This window comes from Lepidochelys kempii, chromosome 5 (assembly GCF_965140285.1).
Source record: "Lepidochelys kempii isolate rLepKem1 chromosome 5, rLepKem1.hap1, whole genome shotgun sequence".
NCBI lineage: Eukaryota > Metazoa > Chordata > Testudines > Cheloniidae > Lepidochelys > Lepidochelys kempii.
This window is the reverse complement of record NC_136384.1, coordinates 69,012,087-69,034,323: the sequence shown is the minus strand read 5'-3', so window position 1 is coordinate 69,034,323 and position 22,237 is coordinate 69,012,087. Positions and strand designations below refer to the sequence as shown.

At 37.8% G+C, this 22,237-nt stretch overlaps 1 protein-coding gene across 8 annotated transcripts in view; it reads left to right on the top strand.

Annotated features, from left to right (window-relative positions):
- The window catches only part of FBXL17 (F-box and leucine rich repeat protein 17), a 485,100-nt gene that overhangs the window by 14,348 nt on the left and 448,515 nt on the right, over positions 1-22,237 (top strand). For all 8 annotated transcript variants that reach the window (XR_012158991.2, XM_073344633.2, XM_073344635.2 and 5 more), the window contains exon 4: positions 6,313-6,444. Coding sequence is in view for 7 of the 8 variants with exons in the window: in XM_073344633.2 (XP_073200734.1) it covers positions 6,313-6,444 (132 nt within the window). In the remaining variant the exon portion in view is untranslated. The remainder of the gene's footprint in view (positions 1-6,312; positions 6,445-22,237) is intronic.

The window sequence follows — 22,237 nt, the reverse complement described above, 5'->3', positions numbered from 1 at the left end:
AAATGGACATAGAAAGCTGTGCTACTTTAAAAAGTAACTTCTAGTTTTTACTTTTTTTCCCCCTCCTTCCATCTGAATTTTTTTTTAAAAATTTCTGCCTCTGAAATCACAGTTAAAAGAACAAAGATTGGGAGACTCCTGAAACTAAAATCTATTTAAAGCAAAATAGACCTTCAAAATAGAACTTGGCTAATTAATGGGAGACTTGGTGGGTGTCTTTCAAGTTATATCTTGAGTTTTCATATTGTGTGGAAAGTTGAAATTTCCATGAATGTTTTTTAAGTCATTTATTTTAATATGAAATAAGTCTTCAAAAACCTCTCGGTTTTTTTAGAATGATTATTCATTTGTTTTATGTTGTTTTCAAAATCAAGATTATTACAAATTTTCATCTTATAATACACCAATGGTGACAAGGAAGAGAAAAACCATAGAGTTTAGAAGTGTGTGTAGGGATAGGAAACACCAATGAGGGAAGAAACATCTCTAGTTTTGTCTCAGTTCTCCCTACCCTCCTCCAACGATTTCTGGTTAGTGTGTTGGTGGTGAGGAGTTTAGTTTTCTGGGAAATTAATGTGTTGTAATTTTTCCTTCCACCTCTTAATAGCCCTCCCCCAACTCTTTCTATAGACCTCCCCAGTACTACTTGCCTTATTTGCCTGAGCAAGGACAATTCCTGGATGACTCTATCTGTACCCCATTCTGATTATATCCTCTGCAATAAGGGTAAGCAACAGGAATAGATGAATTATTAAGGAACACAGATCCTATATTCACACAATTACCTAGTGTTTTAATAATAAAAAATACAGACTAGATCATGTAAATTCAATCACTTTTTTTCAAAGCTCACCCAGGCATCAGCAGGCCTTTGAAGAAGATGGAAAAATTGAATGTTGAAGAGTAAGTCAATATTCGACTTCAGCAAAACACAACACACTGATCTTATCAAAAGAAGTTTATTTCCCCAACTACACTTTGAGATCACAGATGCCTAAAAGACTATATGAATTCAAGTTTCCAGTACTACTGTTTGTGATATCATCTGTGTCAGGAAAGATTCTGGAGTCTGGCCGGTTTAGTCAAGTGAAATGAATTTTCAGATTTTTTGAACAGTGCATTTAGTAAGAAATGTTGATTGTACATATAAAGCTTGATATTAAAACGAACAAGTGAACCTACAAGCATGTCTAATTTTTATACACAGCTACTATGTGGGACAGAGTCTATGTAACTGGGCAGATTGATGCTGGAGTCTTAAGCAAAGAAAGTCATCTTGAATTTTTTACTTTACCGGGTTTTTGGTGTACCCTTCAATTCAAGCTCTTCCTGGACCACTGTTGTGCCTTGACTCTTAAATCTCAATGTCTCTGTTGCTCAGAAGAGCCTCTAGGAGCAGCACTGAAGTGAGGTGTGTGCTGACTTTGAGGAGGGAGTTAGGCGTCAGTAAACTAATACATAATGTATTGTCAGTCAACTGAGTATCATAATGATTTAATTGTGCATTCAGTGCTTGCCCATTTTTAAAAGTTCAGCGTATGGAACTACCTGTTCTCAGTTTTGTAGCATAATGTTGTTTTGGTGGGAGCAATTAACCTACAAAAACAAGTGAGAGAAAACAATCCTCCTTACACAGTGACTGTGTAATTGAACCACTTGTTGGCATTTAATAGGTTAACATGGAGGCTGGGAGGAAAAATGAAATTCTTTGGATTGTTCCAGAATTGTAATATCTACCTGAGTTTTTTGCATTTTTCATTATGAGCTGTACATCAGGCACTGTGACTATTGAATCACCTTCATTTTAGGCACGCATATATCTTGCTGCACATCTATGAACTGTAAATTAGGATAAAAGCTGAGAGTATAATCTTATTTCAAAGGGTACTGTAAGTATTCAGCCTTCCTATTACAGTTGTTATGTGGCAACCCAGTTCAGTTCAGGCTGACCACTGGCACAACTTCTTATATAAAGAAAAGAGGTGAAACGTTTTTATAAGCCAAGATTTTTAAAAAGTGTCTAGTGATTTTTTTTTTGATGATCTACCCCCCCCCCTTTTTTTTTTTTTTTGCTTGTCCATGTGACAGAGTGGCCTGTTTTTCAGAAATATAGAGCACTTAGCCAATGAAAATAAGGCCCCTTTAAGGTTCCTCAGGTTAGGCAATCAAAAGTGGTGAAGTTAAAATAGCTAGTTACTTTTGAAAATTTCAGGGATATGGTAGTAGCTGTCCATGCTCAAATGCCTATTCATGATTTGAAGAATGTAGCCCATGAACCATTTTTAGTAGTTGTTCATTTTCTTACTGTAGACAGGACTTTAGTGATCTGGCAACTAGAAGTTCAACTTGTTAAAACAAATACACTAGGAAGTTTTGTTGCAAAATGGAGATGCTAAACAGAATTGATGTATCTGTCTCTGAGGTAACTTTTCCTCAGTCTGTCTGTTTTTCCCAATGCAGACAGTGCAGCAGATACCTCTGATTTTGCCTTTGGCCACAGACATTTCCCATAAAGGGATTTCCTTTACAAAAGGTCACTATTGTACAAAGATGTGCATTAAAATACTGGTTATTCTTGCACCCCAGAGAATTTCCATTTCTTGACTACTTCCATTAAAGATCAGGTAATAGTGTACCGCCAAATAGCTACACTTTTTCTTCAGTACAATGGAGCCCTTATCGCTACCGCATTCCATCCTGCACGTGGGAGTGATTATGAATTACAAACTTCACAAAATATGTATCCTGAAGTGGTCTTAGTCATCCATTCATTATGCTTTAATTTTCTCAGACTGAGTGCAGTCTGAGTTTTTCAGGAATGACAGCCTTCTGCATAGACATTGTGATCTGGGCAAGGTTTCATGAGAATCTCTGCCGAGAGTCTTATTTTATTTATCCACCAAAATGGGTCACCCATGAACTAATGAAATACTGAAGCTGGTAGTAATCTAAGTTCAGGTTCTGATGTGGGCAACTTATCTCAGAACCAGAGGGAATGGTTATCACAACAAATGGACTTTTTGACTGTGGACTTTGATTCCTCGGACAAGTTAGTTCAGGATCTGTGGTCTCCACAGGAATGTCACAGGTGTATCAATTGTCTAGATCACTGAGCAACCTGATTAATTTATTGGGCAATAATTTCAGTAAAAGGTTGCCCCATGCTATCATTAGTGAAAACACCATAGCCATGTCTGTGTGAACAGGCAAGGAAAACAGTCACCTTCCCTATATGAGGAAATTGAATTCTATGTTTGTTAGATTTCAGAGTAGCAGCCGTGTTAGTCTGTATTTGCAAAAAGAAAAGGAGTACTTGTGGCATCTTAGAGACTAACCAATTTATTTGAGCATAACTTTCGTGAGCTACATCAGATGAAGTGAGCTGTAGCTCACGAAAGCTTATGTTTGTTAGAGAAACTCTTCCCTCCATTTGGGAACTTTCATAAGAAAGGTCTTTTTTTCATAGCAGACAAAAAGTGACCTGTTGAAATGGCACTTGCACAACACTGGCTTTTTTGTCGCTCTCTCTGTTGGTAAAGATTTGGCTATCTAGCTGCAGACTTTTTTGTCAGGCAAAATTACAAAAGACCTTAGCTCTAGATGCTCTTTCCTAGCCCTTCCCCAATTTGACCCCTGGTCTTTCATTAAGTACATGGCAGTACAGTCTATTGGCACCTCTCTTAAGCTGCCAGGTTGTGCCCCAGAATCTAAGCTTTAATTCTGAGTGTAACCAATGCAGCAATATTGATCTGTGTTTGCAGAGACCTGAAACAATAGTTCTTATTATTTTAGAGCTATCTTGTTTCCCTCAGTGAGATATCCTGATGATTTTAATATCAACATCGCTACCTATATCAATTCTAATCAAAGGATGTAAGAAGGGAGATGAAAGTTCACATTATGGAATAATGGTGGAAATCTCCTTTGCAAACAGATTGGAGAAGATCTGGAAGACAGGGTAATTGAATTCAGATTTTTGTCAGAACAGTGTGTTGTGGGATCTATCTTTACTCTCCGTAACTCCAGCACAATGGTGCCCTTGTTACTGGTATTGGTGGAACTTGCCAAGTGCTGCATCATCTCCTATCCCATTGCATGGTAGGAGGGGGGTTAGGGCTGCCCTGTTCCCTGGCTGGAGGAGTTGGGGGGCCTCTGGCTTGTGATCTGTAGTTGATATTTCCAAGCTCAAATCCAAATTGTGCTGGGAATGGCCCACCTTGATTATCATGCACATTGTAGGGAGAGTGGTCACTTTGGATGAGCTATTACCAGCAGGATAGTGAGTTTGTGTGTGTGGTTTTTGGGAGGGGGTGAGAGAACCCGGATTTGTGCAGGAAATGGCCCAACTTGATTATCATGCACATTGTGTAGAGAGTTGTCACTTTGGATGGGCTATCACCAGCAGGACAGTGAATTTGTGTGTGGGGGGGGTGGAGGGTGAGAAAACCTAGATTTGTGCTGGAAATGGCCCAACTTGATGATCACTTTAGATAAGCTATTACCAGCAGGACAGTGGGGTGGGAGGAGGTATTGTTTCATATTCTCTATGTGTATATAAAGTCTGCTGCAGTTTCCACGGTATGCATCCGACGAAGTGAGCTGTAGCTCACGAAAGCTCATGCTCAAATAAATTGGTTAGTCTCTAAGGTGTCATAAGTACTCCTTTTCTTTTTGCGAATACAGACTAACACGGCTGTTACTCTGAAACGTGTTGTTTTATGTAGCTCTATTTCTCATGCTTCCTAAGTAAAGCTACTGATAGTCTTAGCTCCAGAAGCTGTGGCTTTAAGTAAAATATTAAATATCGGGAGACTTATAATATTTCCAGAGTTCGCTACAGGTGTTAACGTTCCTAATTACAACCTAGTTTTTTAAATATATACACTGGTTGAATGCGGCTAATGACTTAACTGAATTGAAGGACAGCAAGCCAGATCTTTTACAATGTTTCTCACATTTTAAAAAAATTAACAGATTTTATTTTAAAATCCCCACATTTTTTTTGTCCACAGCTCAAAGTGCTACAAGTTTGGGGAAGATGCACTTTATTTTGTGTATGAAATAAAGAAGTCGAATCCTTATTAAAGGGGAAAAACTGATCTCGGCCTTAATAGCGGCACTACTGCATATCTATAAAATATATAGACACGTAGGTGCAGTCCTGAATGGCACTGAACAACTTCTTTCCTTCCATATCTTAGGAGCTTCTAAAACAAATGAACAAGAGTTTTGTTCAGATTATTCCACGTGTCGTCTTAAAAAACAAACGAATCAATGTGAGCATTTTTTGGCTTGTCATGCAGGAAATACAAGTGCATTATCTGGGTTATTTAATACTGTTTGGCTGATTTTCATCAATGAGGGAAACTACAATTAAAAGAAAAAAGGGTATAAGAGAATACTCTAAAATAATTTGTATAGTTTTCTTCAGCTTGCTTGATTACTCTGAAAATCAGTTTACGATCAAATATATTTATTTACTTACTTCAAGTGTAAGTATGGTCAGTATGGCTATTGCTTCTCAATTTTCTTTACAAGTGTCTGCATGATAGTGTATTGAACCAAGTTTCCTGGTCAGTCAATGAAGGAGGCTCTGGAAAAACTGCTTGTTACCTCTGAACTTTTTGAGGTCGTCTTGGCTTTCAGAAAGTTGTTTTTATTTGCCAGTGGTTGCTAGGTCTGCAGTTAGTTGCTCTTTTTCCCAACTGCTGCCTATAAACCCCCAATTTTTTTTTTCAGTGGTTACTTTGGTACCTAGCTTTTAAAATTACTTGTCAATTGATTAAATTATCTCTAATGTGTCAGTCTGGAGATTAATTGTATTACAAATTTTTGGCTATTATGCCTGAGTTTTTCAAGGCTTGACTGCCATTTGGAACTAAGGTTTGAGTATCTAACTTGCAGAATGAAAGAGAGAGTTACTTGATTCTGACTGCTTTTATTCTTATTAGGTATGCCCCTCAAAATTTAAGGAGAATTAGAATTAATGAACATATATTTTAAACTGGTACTTACAACACAATTATATATTAAAACAAATGTGTTGGAACTGGCATGGGGCACAATCCTCCTGGGCTGCTCAAAGTTGTCCTGTCAGAAATCTGATTTTCCTAGGCAATGTTGTAAACTTCTTTCAGGTTCTTCAATTTCGTCATACTATAGGAACACAACAATCACACTAGTGTTATTCACAAACAAGAAAAAGTATCTTTCAGATGAGCATATGCTTCAAAAACATGCTACAAATAAGTTTATATTCTTGTATGTTTGCTGTTTTTCTTTAAGTATTAACATTAATTTACTTACTTGCAGCTGGGCTCAAAGTGCAGAGAACTGAAAGACATTCATTTTGGCCAGTGTTACAAGATCTCCGATGAAGGAATGATCATTATAGCTAAAGGATGTCTGAAGTTGCAAAGAATATACATGCAGGAAAACAAATTAGTAAGTACATGTTGAAATATATGAAATTTTAAAAATGCTCATGCTGTCCTTTGTTGTTCTGGGTCCAACTTTTCAGCATCAATATTTTCTCTAGATTTTAGTTCTTAATGCTATTTCTAAATACTTTTTTTGAAGTTGCTAAAACAACTTCTCAATTTGAGATTTTCAGTTCTCTATAGATAACACAGCTGACTGACAAACTGAATGTCAAAACTCTTTTGGTATGTACTGATTAATCCTCTTGGAGGACAGCATATCTAATACCACTCCAGGTAAGTGTATGTTTTTGCACTTGTTGCATGATCTACCCTACAGACTTTTTTTTTTTTAAACTGCTTCAGTCTAGAAATAGATTTCTTATAAAATATGTTCAGGTGTCAGGTAGATAGATAAATAAGAACAAGTCAAGTCCGTGCACAACCTTCTGCAATAATTACACTCTTACCAATACATTGTTTAATAGGAAGTCAGTGCCACTTTCTCTGAACTTTCAGATGTGTAGTTTTTGTAATGCCTGATCAGAAATGCTTGCAAGTACAACAATTTAGTAGTCTAATCTGGAAATGTGAAACCATTTCTCAATCAGGTTCTAGTAGAGCAATCTTCTTTAGATAAAAGGATGCTATAACTGTGCAAGTAATTTATTGAAGAGTAATACAGCGTCTTTTGTGACCTAGATATTGGAGGCCATTTCTGAAGTGACAAGTTGTTACCATCAAAGCCAGCAACTGCTGAAAGCAATAGGTTAGAACAAGTGAGTGTCATGTATGTAGGTGAGCTGCATACTATAAGTGTATGTTTGTTTAAATGGTTCTTAGCCAGTTGATCTTTAATCTCAATTAGATAGTTTCACAGTACAGATACTAAAGCAGAATGGCTGTCTGTGTGTGGTATCTAATGAAAAATGAGCTACACTTTGTGGTGAATGATAGAGACGAAAGAATACTTTGTATTTGCAGAGAAGTATGGGGCGCAGCAAAAATTAATGTGATTGCCAAATGTAGCCCAGAAGAACATGGAAAGGTCACTTCTTCATGGTGAAAAAATGGCATTTTTCAGTACAAGAGACACTAAAATGATGGTAAATAATATTGACTCAAAGTGCCTGAAAATATTAAAACAAAACCAGATTTATAGTAGTATAAGTTTCCAAAGATCAGGAGAAATAATACACACTACAGAATACATTGGTGAAGAAATTTTTTTTTTCTTTTGAAAAGGCTGTTTTTTGCTTAGTTAGATTTAATGGTACTCCAAGGAAAGGCAGAAAAACAATCTCTGCCAGATGTGAAGACCCACGATTTGTGCATAATAGCATATGTAGATTTCAATAAGTAATAACTGCAGTTGTGCATACCAAGTTATTTTATGTATTTGTGGCTGCTAAAGAGTGGAACTAGCTGCTATTGGCATAATCACTATAAATATATGGTTATGCAGTTTCTTGTGTAATTTGACCCTCTGTGTACCTGTTTTATTTTAATTATGGCATCTGTCTTTACCCACTGTATTTTCATATTTCTCACCTGAAGTCATAGTCCTTGATTTGTGACATCCTAACTATTTGCATTAGAGAATTTTCATAACAAGGATTTTGCTACACAACAATTCAACTTATTTCTGAAATTATTTTTATTAGGGTCATTGTAGAATACTCATTTCTGAAATAATTTCTGAAATTATAACCCCCTTTTAGGGACACTGTAGTCAGAAATGAGTATTCTGCAATGACCCTAATATAAAATTATATTTTCAGAAATGAGTTGAATTGTTGTGTAGCAAAAATCTTGTTATGAAAATACAGAAGGTAGAAAAACTTTTTTTTTTTTTTTAAACATTTCCTGTAAGTAGTATGCTGGTTTAAGTTGTAATTCGAAGTTTTGTCTTTATCTTCACTTATAATGTATTATCACTAAAGCTGAGCAGAAAATGGGATGAAAACTGAAATTATTTCTTTTGAGATTTCAAATCTCAACTATTTATAGGTTTTTTTTTTAAACTGTAATTTTAAATTTCCAAATGAAATATTGTTTTGAACTGGAAACTCAAAAGCTTTCATTTTAGGAAATGTCGAAACACTCTGTTTTGACAACTTCAAAACTTTTTTTAGCATTTTTTAGAGTTGAGAAATTTGTCCAAACTGACCTGTTCCTGCAGAAAGTTTCAGTTTGAATTGTATTTTGCAGCGAATTAAAAAAATTTCAGCTCTAACTATCACAAAAAGAAACTGAATTTGTCACAAAGTATTCCTTCTCTAGAATCTTGAAACTAGAAATGAATTGTGAGACTGAGAGAACTAGATGACACAGGATATTTAGTTAATGGAAATACTGTAATATTCAGTGATGATACTTATTGGTAGCAAAGCTTTCAAAAAGCTGCTAGGTTATTTAAAAACTCCAAGCCCTACGTTTTCCAGCCCCCTAATGCAAAAACCTCATCTGCTATGGGTCAGGACAGTAGGTTGTGAGTTTTAAACTGTGTCACAGTTGTGTGGTAATAATTTTCAGTTTAGAAATCTGAAGGAAAAGGTTCAGAATCATTTGATGCCATGGGGTTGTCTGAAAACAGAGTGATAGTAAGTGGCAAATATGTGCTGATCTATGGTTTGCTTTAAGCAAGTCATAATTTTGTAGACTTAGCTTTATAAAACACCATATATTGCTGGTTGTGCTTAGTTTATTGCTCCTTTGAAATTATGTTCGCTGTGCAGATTGTTCTAGCATCTTGTCAGATTTCATTTAAACTGAGATACATGAAACAGATTTATCCATGGACTACTTCCCTCAAATCACACATTCTCTAGCAAAATAATTTTAAAAAAAGGCCTGACATATAATTTGTATAAATATATTCTTTTTTTTCTTTGTAATTTGTTTTATGGACTAATAACATCCTATAGAAAAGCTGTTTTTATTCTAAACGTTCTGTTGTGGCTTCAGTCTATAAGATTGCGGAGCAACTCCCTTCTCTCTCTGAGGAGTTGAAAATATGTACATTTCACTGACTATTTCTCCTAATAGGAAACTGTAGCAGTGCAGCATAGAGTGCTCCCTGGTGGCTGAGTTTGCATGTGGACTCATCTCAGAGTTTGTTATATTAAAAAATGAACAAACAAAACTAGGAAGCTTCAAGTTTACAGTGAAAACAAACTCATCAGTAAAAATTCAGCTTTTCTATCAAATGCATAAACAGTATAATTAGGTCCCTGTTTATACCCTGTGAAGGAATCACAAACTAATTAATGAGCTTATTCTGTCTGGGGGATCTTGAACAGTGTAAGACACACAGTGTAGGACTAAGGGTGACACCTGAATATCCCATCTGTAATTCAAGAATGGCTGGGCATAGCACTCTGGTATTTGTCTGGGAGTGACTTGCATGCTAGAGACTAGGGTGCGTGGCCATAGTGGCAGCTCAAATGGCAAAGCAGGGCATAGTGCACACTGGACTGGTGAGTTAAGGGGACGGCACAATGCAACAGTCCAGATTCTACCCTGGGATATGTCACATAGATCTCGTATCACAGAGCTGTGGCCAGGGGGAGGCTGGCACAGGAGCCGCTGTGCTGCCTCCACTAGGTTTAGGTGAGCAGCTAATTTCTGTACACGGGGAATTCTTTGCTGGCCACCTCTAGTCAGAATCCTATGGCCACTTTGCATCACCTTAGTAGTGCATAGTAGTTGTAGTGGACCAGTGAAGCTACCTCAGACGTGCAGGCAGCCTGAAAAAACACCTGAAAGTGGCAAATTGCCCTGTTTTTCTCACTGGATTGTGTCTGAAACCCAATGATTATAGTATAAATGTCAGCATTGTTAATGGTTTTATTGCAGATCACTTTAAACTGGCATTTCTCAAACTATGGGGCGGATCTTGCAAGGGAGGTGTGGGAGCATGTCAAGGGAGGTGCGAGCTGTGTGGTTTTTAAGAGCTTTGTCAGCCCCAAGTGGCTGGGACTTGTGCAGAAAGGCTGTGCACACCTGGTGGTGGGTATAAAGGAGGCAGCTGGAGCCCCACCACTGGGCTCAATCTCTCCTTCGCCCACCCCATCCCTCACCTGGAGGTGGCTGGGTGGCATCAGCAGTGCAGAAGTAAGTGCTAAGTCTGCTGTGAAAAATATTTACAAATATCACTTAGCCACTCTTACTTCTGTGCTGCTGCTGGTGCATGCTGTCTTCAGACATGGGCGCCTGGCCAGCAGCCTCTCCTCTCTGCTCTGCCTTCAGAGCTGGGTGGTGGTATATGTACTTGGGGAGGGGTAAACAACAACTGACACAAAGAAGGGGACCTGATCAGATAAGATTGAGAACCACCGCTTTAAACAGCTAGGTAAAGTGCTTATTCCATGATCTCCATACAAATTCCAACTGCTTCTGACCCAGCAGCCAAAACCTCCATTGCTCCCAACAGCTTTTGTAATGTAGTTGTAAGTTGCCAGTTCAAAAATCGGTAGCATATCAAACGAAAATGTCTTAAAATTATATTTGATATCAAAGTAACACCAGATGTTCTGTAATTTCTTCATTATTTATTTTCATATGTAAACACGTCCTTTCTTTTTTTTATTCAAAGTAAGTCTTAAAATCTTCCCTTTGCAGCACTGTTGCGGTGTAGTTTAGGTCTGGCTTGCTGTAGAGTAAATACACTTTTGCTTATAACAAATGGTTTGGAACAACCCATGCTATTACAGAGCCATCCAGCAGCAAAATGATGTCTTTTAGAGAGAGGATTGCTTTGCAATGAAATATAGATTAGTGAATACACTTCAGTTGCCTCTTATATTGCAGAGTAACTCCATTATGAGGCTGGTGGGTAAGAACAGGGAAAGCAGAACCTTTTTGTTTTTTTGGTAACTGGCTGTTCATAGCACCAAAAGCATGCGATGCACCTTACAAAATAGACAGACGCATTCCTTGCTTTGAACTGCTGACCGTTGAATGGTGGAAATGGTGTACCATAGAACCTCAGAGCTACGAACTGATCGGTCAACCATACACCTCACTTGGAACTGGAAGTATGCAATCAGCAGCAGAGACACCCCGTCCACCCCCCCCAAAAAAGCAAGTATAGTACTGTGTTAAACTACTATAAAGGAAAGTTTTAAAAAAAAGATTTGACAAGGTCAGAAAACTGTTTCTGTGCTTGTTTAATTTAAATTAAGATGTTTTTTCTTCTGCATAGTAAGGTTTCAAAGTTGTATTAAGTCAGTGTTTGGTTGTAAACTTTTGAAAGAACAACCATAACGTTTTGTTCAAAGGTACGAATATTTCAGAGTTACGAATATGACCTCCACTCATGAGGTGTTCATAACTCAGAGGTTCTGCTGCATTAAGTGGAAGTTACAAACAATAGACAGAGAAAGAAGATGGGAGAAGTTATACTGTCACTTGGTTACTTTGTGTACATGTCTTATTACATGTGGACTGTTTTGTTTCTATCCCATTAGAATGTCATGCTTGCTTGCTTGATTTTATATTCTCTCTAAACAGGAGAGAAAATACAGGCAAAGCAGGGTGTTCTCCCCCTCCCCCCCCACTCCCCATTGGGCAATTGTTCAGTCTGATAACATAGTAAAAAGTAACAAACATTCCACTTTGCAAGCTTGTTGATTTGGTTTGATTTTTATAATTGCTCTGACAGTTTCTGATTTTATAATAGGGTAAAAACTTACATCTAACTACTTTACAGTAGCCGAACATAAATGGAAAAACTGTTTTAGAACCAGGCTTTCAAGTTTAACATACTGGTGTGAGGATATGGTTTTTACTTAGCTGCTGCTGCTGCTATTATTTGTCTGGCTGGAGCTAACTTCTGCAAGGCAAATATTAAATATATTTCAAATGAAATAGTAATGTAGATCAAGATGGTAGGAGATGAATTGGTTAATATTCCTCACCCTATCCCTCCAAAAAAGGTGATTAGTAAATTACTGTACATACTCACTAAATGAAGCACATAATCCTTGTCCTGCATTCAAAGGCACTGAAACCTCTCAAAAAGTGTAAAGCAACAGTATGGTATTGCCACCCTTATTTCTGCAATGCTGCTGGCAGTTGCATTGTCTTCAGAGGTGGGTAGTTGGTAGGGTGACCAGACAGCAAATGTTAAACAATCGGGACGGGAGTGAGGGTAATAGGAGCCTATATAAGAAAAAGACCCCAAAATCGGGACTGTTCCTATAAAATCGGGACATGTGGTCACCCTAGTAGTTGGAGACCTCCCCAGGCTACCTCCCCTCCCTGCAGCAGCAGTCTTTATTTCAGCAGTTCTCAACTGGGTTTGAGACCCCTGTGAGCCCACAGTATGTTTTAGGGGGTCTGCCAAGCAGGACCAACATTAGACGCACTGGGGCCCAGGGCAGCCAAAGCCCCATCACCCTGAGCCCCGCCATCTGGTGCTGAAGCCTGAGCAACTTACCTTTGTGGAACCCTCTGTGGCATGGGGTTTGGCCTTTGCCCTGCTTGCTACCCCCTAATGGTGGCCCTGGCTTTTCTGTGCAGAAAGACAGTTGTTGTGGTACAGGTGGGCCATGGAGTTTTTATAGCATGTTAGGGAGCCTCAGAAAGAAAATGGTTGAGAACCCCTGCTCTATTAGGGAACTTGAAATATGGTAACCTGAGCACAAAATCTAAAGGTTATCACATTTTTTTTTTTCTGATCCAGTGACTGTCCTACAATAGCCTTGTTGATTCCCTTTTGGGCTGGGACCCCCAGTTTGAGAAACTCTCTGCTCTTACCAGATTGGACTGGGAAGGGTGTTTTGTTTTTTTTTTCCCCCCACCTCCACCCCTTCACCTTCCTGTCCATGTGTACTTGATAGCAGAATCTGCAACAAGTTGTTCCATATTTATAATCTTTGCTTTTCCCCATGCTGTTTTAGGTTTGTATCTTTTAACAGAGTAGAAATGGATTGTAAAATCTCATGCCATAATGATTAAATGTAGCTATAAAATTAAGAGTGGATGTAAAGTGGGCAATCATTATAGTCCCTATATAAAGGAGACACTAGGCAAGGTCAGTTCAAGACATTTCAGTATAAATGTTTCTATCTCTCTATTGAATACATGTATGTATGTATGTATGTATGTAGAAACACTAACTTAAAAACATATTTATACACTAAGTGAAACCCTCCTCTCTCTCCTTAGTGGTACTTAAAACCTATAGGAGAAAATAAATTTGCTTCTAACTTCTTCCACATAGTTACTGTGAAGTAACTTGATCATTGATCCCAAGGGTATGTCAACACTGCAGTTGCAGTTGAAAACTTGCAGCTAGCCTGTGCCAGCTGACTTTGGTGTGTGGGGCTTAGGCTCAGAGGCTGTTTAATTGCAGTCTTTCTCCACATTAGGCAGATGGGTCCAGGATATGGTTTGACAGGGTTACATTGTAGAATTTTCAAAGATTCCAAATCATTTTCTCCTTCTTCCAGTATCCTCAAATCTGCAAAAGAGGCAAAATATGTAAAAGCCTATAGATTGTCCTTTGTGAATTGGCATGATAGAGTTCCTGAGACAGAGAGGTTCTCTGACCAGTACTTGGTCTTGTTTTTGGTATCTGGGAGATCCGGGGAAGACAGCACTGTGTTGGACTTTAAACACGTGAACAAATTCGTAAGGAGAAACAGATTCAAAATAGACACCTTGAAGTCAATAAGGTGGTCTTCCAGGGAGATTACCTTATGGCCTTTGATTTGAAGGAGGCCTATCGTCGTGTGCAAATTCACCAGCACACAGGAATATTCTATGATTTATTCATAGGACCAATCTTTTCAATACTGCCTTTTGGACTGCCATCCATTTTCAAAGCACTGCCTTTTGGATTGCCACCCATGCCTCAAATGTTTGCAAACGTTCTTGTTGTTCTGTTGGCTTCTCTCAGGCAGAGCATGTCCAACGGGGGGTCGACACAAGAAACTCAGACCACAGTGCAACATCATGAATTTATAGTAAATTTTGATAAACCATCTGCGGCCATCTCAGTGCCTGCTTCACTGTGAAGTGTTGATAGACAGACAGGACCTCAAAATCTTTTCATCAGCTAGGAGATCAGATTGGCGATTACCCCTGTGAAATGCCTGAGGATGTTGGTAGGCACTCTAATGAATATTCTAAGGATGATTGTGTCCTGCATAGGGACAGTGCTTTGGGCAAAAATGTGTCAGAGGACTCTCCAGGGATTCTTCTATCCTTCCACTGCTATCTTCTGATACTTTCCATTTCAGAAGGTGAACAGTACAGTACTTGTTTGAATTCACTGGTTTGCTGGATGTGTCCAGAGAGATTCCAGGGAGGCCTGGCCATGGTGGAGCCAGAGAGGTCTGTCATAACTGACATGAGTTTGAAAGGCTGGGGATCGTTTCCTGAAAGTCAGTGATTCAGAGGATTTGGTTCTTCTCAGAATGAAAGAAAAGCACACATTGTCTCAAAGTGAGGACAATAAAGTATGCTCTTCAACAAATGGCTGAAGCATTGCTGAATGGTCACATCCTGGTAATGATGGACAACACACCAACGGTGGCCAGCATAAACCATCGGGCGTGGGTACAGGGTCAAAGGATCTACAGAAGGAAATGGCATCATTGATGCAGTGGACAGAAGGCCCATCTACCATCTGTCAGGGTCTCGCACATAAAGGGTGCCAGCAATATGAAAGCCAATTGGCTGAGCAGAAGGAGAAGAATCAATTTGGCAGAATGGAGTCTTCACAATTAATCCTTCTGGTTGATCCCCAAAACTTTCAGCACTCTGATTCTGGATATTTTTCTGTGTAAGGCAAACTGGAAGGGTCACCAATACTTCTCAAGTGAGAGAGAGCCAGGAGCCTTAGGCACATATGCCCTGCCATTCAAATGGCGAAAGGGCTTACTTCATGCTTTTCCCCGCAATGCCCATCATTGCCAAGGAAATACAAGTCAGGAAGGAGGAACAGAAGTGATTTTAATGGCTCTCCATTAGCCCGGGAAGTCTTGGTTTCCTGACCTCATGAACGTAGAATTGTACGGTTAGAAGGGACCACAAGGGTCATGTAGTCTAACCCCCTGCCAAGGTGCATGGTTTGTTGTTGTGTCTTAACCATTCAAGACAGATGGCTATCCAGCCTCCGTTTTCAAAACTCCAGTGAAGGAGCTTCTGTAACTTCCCGAGGCAGTCTGTGCTATTGTCCTACTGTTTTTACAGTTAGGAAGTTTTCCCTGAGATTTAATTTAAATATGCTATGCTGTAGTTTGAACACATTGCGTCTTGTCCTGCCCTTTGGGGTAAGAGAGAAAAAACTTTACTCCATCTTTTTTATGGCAACCTTTCAAGTATTTGAAGACAGCTATCATGTCCCCCCTTTAATCCACTCTTTTCCAAACTAAACATACCCAGTTCCCTTTAGCCTTTGCTCATATGACTTACATTCCATTTCTTTGATCATCTTTGTCGTCACTTCTGGATCCTTTCCAGTTTCTTTGCATCCTTTCTATACATTGGTGACCAAAATTGGACACACTACTCCAAATGAGGCATAACCAGCGCCAAGTAGAGCAGTACGATCACATCCTATGACTTGCATGCTATGCCTCTGTTAATGCAATGTTAAATTGCATTTGGTTGCTTTTTTTTTTTAATTTTTTTTTGCAATAGCATCACATTGTTGATTCATGTTTGAGGTCATGATCCACCACAACTCCCAGATCCTTCCCAGCAGTGCTTCCTAGCCGGTTACCCTGCATTCAGTATTTGTGCATTTGGTTTTTCTTCCTTAGGTGTAGCACCTCACATTTCTTTGTTGAATTTCATTTTGTTGGCTATAGCCCAGTTCTCCTCCAATTTATCAAGATCCCTCTGAGTTGTAGCTCTATCCTCCAAAGGATTGGCAACCCCCACTGGCTTTGTCATCTGCAAATTTGATCAGTATGCTCTCTATACCTACATCCAGGCCATTAATAATGGTGCCTCCACTGACGTGTTGTTCCTGAATCCAAGGCTGGATTTATCATCTGGCGGTCCAGTTTTTCCCCAGGATCCAAAAAGATTATATATAGCAGCCTGGCATTTGCAAGCAAGTTTCTAAAATGAAAGGGTTGCACGGCTTGTTGCATTGAAACTCTGTTGGCATCTAGGAGAAAATCAATAAATGGGGCTTATTTTAGGATGCGGTCTAACTTGAAAGCTTTGTTCACAGGGAGATGTGTTCAGCATCATGTAGCCAAAGTGTCTCATGTTCGGGAATTTTTACAGGATATTTTTGTTCTCAGGTTACAAGCTAATCACTTGAAAGTATGTTTCTGCACTGTCAACAATTTTGAGTGTAGCCAGAAAATCTTCCATTTCCCGCCATTAGGACATATGTTGCTTCATTAGAACAATTGAGATACTGTGTCGCCCTACAGCTCATAGAACTCTGTCTTGGGATTTGAACGCAGGCACCTTTTGAAGCTTTGAAATCAGTTTTATTGTAATATTTGACTATCAAAATGACCTTTGTGATCTCTATCACCTCAGCACCCAGGGTATCTGAGCTGGAAGCATTAACAGCTAATCCGTCTTGCTGCATTTTCCACAAAGATAAGGTGGTTTTGAGAATGGATCCCACCTTTTATTCCAAAAGTAAAGTTGCTTTTCCCCTCGTGCCCCTCCCCCCCCAATCAAATTCAGGAGATCTCATTGCCTTCATTTTTGTCCAAGTCCTTTTCATCCAAAGGAGAATCTATGGCATTTGCCGATTGTAAGGTAAGCCTTAAAGCTTTATATTAAAAGAACTGAGAGCATAAGGAAAAGAGGTGCAAAGGCATCTAAACCATCTGTCTTATGGTGGATATGCTGGTTCATTGCTGAGGCATATAGAGCAAAAGGAGTCAATCCTCCAAATAGGCACAAGAGCTCACTCAGTACAAGTAGTGGCAGCATCATGGGCTGAGAAAGTATGAGAACTCTTGTAATGAAATCTGTAAAGCTGCGACTTGGTCATCCTTGCATAGTTTACCAAGTTTTACAAGTAATTTTACTTGGTTTTCAGCTAATGCAGCCTTTGGCAGCAGGCAGGCCCTGCTCAGTGTGGTGTGACTGCTTAGGGTAAGGGAGTACTTTATCTCAATGATGTTATTTTGTTCCCTGATAAGGTCTCTCACTGAGGATCTGTGGTCCTAGCGCTGAAAGAGATTGGGAGAATTTGTGGTTGCGCACCTGAAAAAATTCTCTTATTTGACAGGATAGGACCATAGATCCAGCCCTCCCTGAAAAAGGTAACTAATGGTTAAAGTTATCTGCAGTAATAAAAATCTCTTATTCATAGTGTTCTCTTTTTAAGGTTTTTTTTTTTTTTAATTTTCTTTTTTTTTGCAAGGTGCTGATGGGTCAAGAGATTAGTGTTTTGTTTTGTGGTGCATTGTTGTGAATCTATGACTAGTATAGATACCTACGGTGCAAAGAATAGTTAAGTGTATTAGAGGAATACTCAAAGGCCAGCAAAGCTTTCTTCCTAGCTACAGTCTGATCCTTTGCTTATTACTATGCATGAAAATCCTTGCCTTTTGATCCAGTTAAGAAGTTTCTATTTTGAAATATGTTTTAAGGGGAAAAAAAACCTTCTTGTCAATATCTCAGAGAAATATCAGTAGTGTTCAGATTTTTGGTTAAATATATTTGGTTAAAAGCACTTGAACTGCTATATAAATGTTTAATGTTTAATTTTTATGACAGTTCTCTGTAAATATCCTAGTACTAAATACACATCTTTACTTTGTGTATTGGCCTTTAGGTGGCAGTATTGACTTTGTAGATGGCAGTAACAGGCCTTTGTGTCCTTGGTATAACAATAATGAAATGCCAGTACGCAGGCTGTTTTTAAATACAGTACTGGTACTGTATGTTGCAGTATCCTTTATTCCTGTCATATACAAGTCACTGGATGACTATCTGTTTGTTGGTTTTTCTTTTAAAAGCCATTTCAAAATATGTTGACAGCGAGCACATAACAGGTAATTTAGCCTACATATTTAAATCTTACAATACAGATATGCATATTTTAGTTGCAATTTTTTTAAAAGCTTTGCTTTTTAAGTATAGGTCATTGCTTTGTTTCCAAAAATGTTAGCAAAGAATGGGGGGCAACTGACATGAGTTGTGGTGTTTGGGGAGTATATTAAACCCTTTCTTTTATAAAGTAAAGTTAGTTAATCGTGTAGGACAGCAAACATATCCAGGGCAAGGAATATATGGAGTAGAAAATAAATGTGCTGAGGCTAAACATCATGCATCCTTAGGGAAATGTTGGGGAGAAACAACTATTGTTCCTCGATTAGACTTTTGCCCTGTCTTAAGGTCGTATGTCTGTATTGTGAGTTGTGAAAGGTGAGAGGTTGGTGGTTGCTCATAGAGCACAAAGACCCCATCTTCTCAGGATGTGGTGTATTTGGGAATTCAACCTAAAGAGGATGGAAGTCTTCATCTAAGTACTGACATGCTGTCAATAATCAACAGCTAGTGTAAGGTGGTACCTCAGGAAATTGGAGGAAATTCTGACTAGAACTGTATTGTTCATGTTCAAAATAAAATTAATTTTATTTTACTTATTTCTGTGTGCATGCACATTTCTCTCTGATACTGTGTATTTTTTATGTATCATATTACGTGCCCTGTATAATACAAAATAAAAATACTAAAGCTCTTTGAAAATGTATCTGAAGAGCTATGTTTAGTTATTTTCAAGTCTAATATATTTTATTACTTCTGAGTATGACTTAAACAAATCCTATTTAACTCCTTGCTGTCAGGTAAGTCAATAGCTCCTTATCAGTTAGCACTGTTGCATCTCAGGTGCCTCCTCCTCTAATGTTATATTAACATTTTTTTCTTATTGCATAGTTTGTTCAAAAGGCATTTTGGTATGTGCAGGAGGAAGATACCGCTTAGAGTGGAGCAAATCTTTTTATGTACATAGTCACTGTTTGTTTTTCACCATCTTTAATAAATTAACTTAGTACTTAGGCCCATTATTACTTTTCAGAATTCTAATAACTTTATCAAGCAAACAGTACTTAAATAAAGTTAAATATATATTCAGCTTTAAAATAAATTTAGTGCTTTTGAAACATGCCAGATTGACAGCATTGGAAACTGAAGTCCTCTTTTTGTCCACTGAACAGGTACAACGTGAGCAGCAGCAGTGCAAGCTTCTCCACACTGCCCCACCCCTGTGCTGCAAACCCTGACCTAGAGGATTCCTCTAGGATGGGTAAGAGAGTAGTTCAGTCTCCATGCTTGTTCAATCGTTACTGTGGCTGCCAACGAGAGTCCCCATTTGTGATAGTTGATAGCATCAAGAACTGGACTGAAACCACCAGCTCATTTTACATTAACCACCGAACATCTGTCCATGGTAATAACTTCAGTTACAGCAGACCTGGACCATTGATAGAAAAGTGAAAGGCTCCATGTCCCTTTGCCAATTCTCCAAGTCTAATCAAATATATAAACATTAATTATGATCACTACTTCGTTATACTGTACAAAAAAGTGTACAAATTATAATTATTTTGTAAAGTTAATGTCGTACAATTTTTAAATGGCTACCTCCTTAAGATTAAGGGCCATAATTTAAAAAAAACAAAAAACAAAACTTCAGTTACATAATTGTACTACTCTGTACACTGCAGACACCTTTAAGTGCCTTTAAGTTAGCGATTTTTTTTAAATGGTTTATATGACTTTGTCATTATACAATGTTACATACAGTATTTTTAGGCACTAAGCAATTTAAATTGTAATATGTATCAGCTTGTGCATTGTATATCTATTCTTTTTACTACATGAATTATGTTTTCAGTGCTCTGTTAGGTAATAAATGGGAGATAAATTGAATAAGAAATTTTTATAATTTTCCAATTGCTAATTTTAAGTTATCAGACACATTTTTGTATAAATTTATAATTTGGACATTTGATATTTATTAATAAAACATAAATGTAAATAGGTTATTGAATATCATTTGTGATATTTATTCAGGTGTTAACTTGTTATAACATTCCTGGCTATAAATATTTCAGATATACGTGAAAAACTTGGTGGATACACAGGAGCTGTGCAAATTGCAAATGAATATAACAGAAAAGATTACATTCAGTAGAGCTGGTTTTATGGTTTAGATAAGATGGAAATTAAAAAGTGATGGATACAAAGCACTGGTAAAAGCTGTGTCTATGATTCTGGTCAAAGCGTAAATGTGGTATGATCCTGACTATTCTTCCATAAACAACATATTAATATATTTTGCATACAGTTGTATGGATTCAATGCTTTTATTAATTATTGTTGACAGGAGACTTGCCAGTCATTAAAATGCAGGCACATTAGCACTACGTAAACTTGTACATTGAATTTACAGTGTATATTAATGGATTCTAGTTTTAAAATTCTTTAAATCTTACTATATCAATCATAGCGTAATGAGTGGAGTTCAAATGGAAAATACGAAATTTAAAGCTGAATGAGAGTTAAATCCCGCTTTGACCTGAGTAATCTAATGGAGTCCTATATTGTAATTTAAATTAATACTGCAGGTAATGGGACTAATCAAGTGCGTAAGGTGGAAGAGGTTTGTCCCTGTTTTTATAGAACATACGTTTTATTTTTATCAAATATCCTATTGATCTTTATTGTAATTAGTAGTTATTTAAAAATAAAATCCTAAAATTTCATTATTGCTGTGGTTTTTTGGTAATTTGAACTGTTGGCTTTTATGGATCAAGGAGAAATGTTAGCAAAATTAAACCAATAGAAAGGTTGCGTTAAGCAAATCTGCTCCAAACCAGGATATCGCTATAGTTCAGAAAAATTATTTTACAGAAGCTAAATATTTTACTGAAGGATATTTGTAAAGGTCAAGGTATTTATCCTGAAGAGCCACAATCACCTTTTTTGTGAGATTTATTATGCTTCAAATTTTTTACCAAAATGAGCAGAAAGAATTTATTAGAAAAAACTCCAAACTGTCTGAGCAGGATAATTCAATGTTGTTTATCAGGTTCGTGTATTATGTAGTGGACATCATAAATCTTTGGTTAATCTGAAGTATATGTACCTGATATTTATATTAAAAACAATAAAAAAATCTGCCCTGAGCTGGATATGGAGCCCCTTTGATTGCTTGAACATATGCATTATATTATAACCCAGGTCAGTGATGATCAAGCCATTACATTTTATACTTCTATAAAATGAGAATTCTATAGTGTTAGAGTGACCGAAAAGGGGTTTCCGCAGGTACATATGGTTAGGTGAGAAGAAACAGAATGTTTTAGCATTTCTGAAGTACTTGATATCTTTAAAGCACTGTACAAATAGTAAACCTCTGAATAAACCCGTGTGACCTAGCTAAGTGTTATCTCCATTTTATGGATGAGGGGGAAATGAAACATAGAGGTTGAGACCTGTCAGAAGCCACACAGTGAATCAGTGGCAGAGCTGGGGCTAGAAATCGTGATTTCATTCTATCCTGGCCTGTGTCTAGTCCATTGGAGCATTTACCTACCTGTAAAAAGCTAGGAGCAAATTTTTTCTAACTCGGGAGCTCAAAGTTAGGCACCTACATAAAAATGACCTGGCAATTCAGAGTTGGTCAGCACCCAGAGTTTCCACTACAATAATTTAAACAAACAAACAAAAAAATTCCACCCACCACTGTGGGACAAGAATGATTCTGAAAATCAGTCCATTTTTACTTTAGTGTCTCTCAACTTCCAAGCTTGAAAAACTTGATGCTAGCTCCTTATGTCACAACTAAATTAAATAAAGAACTATTCAGATAT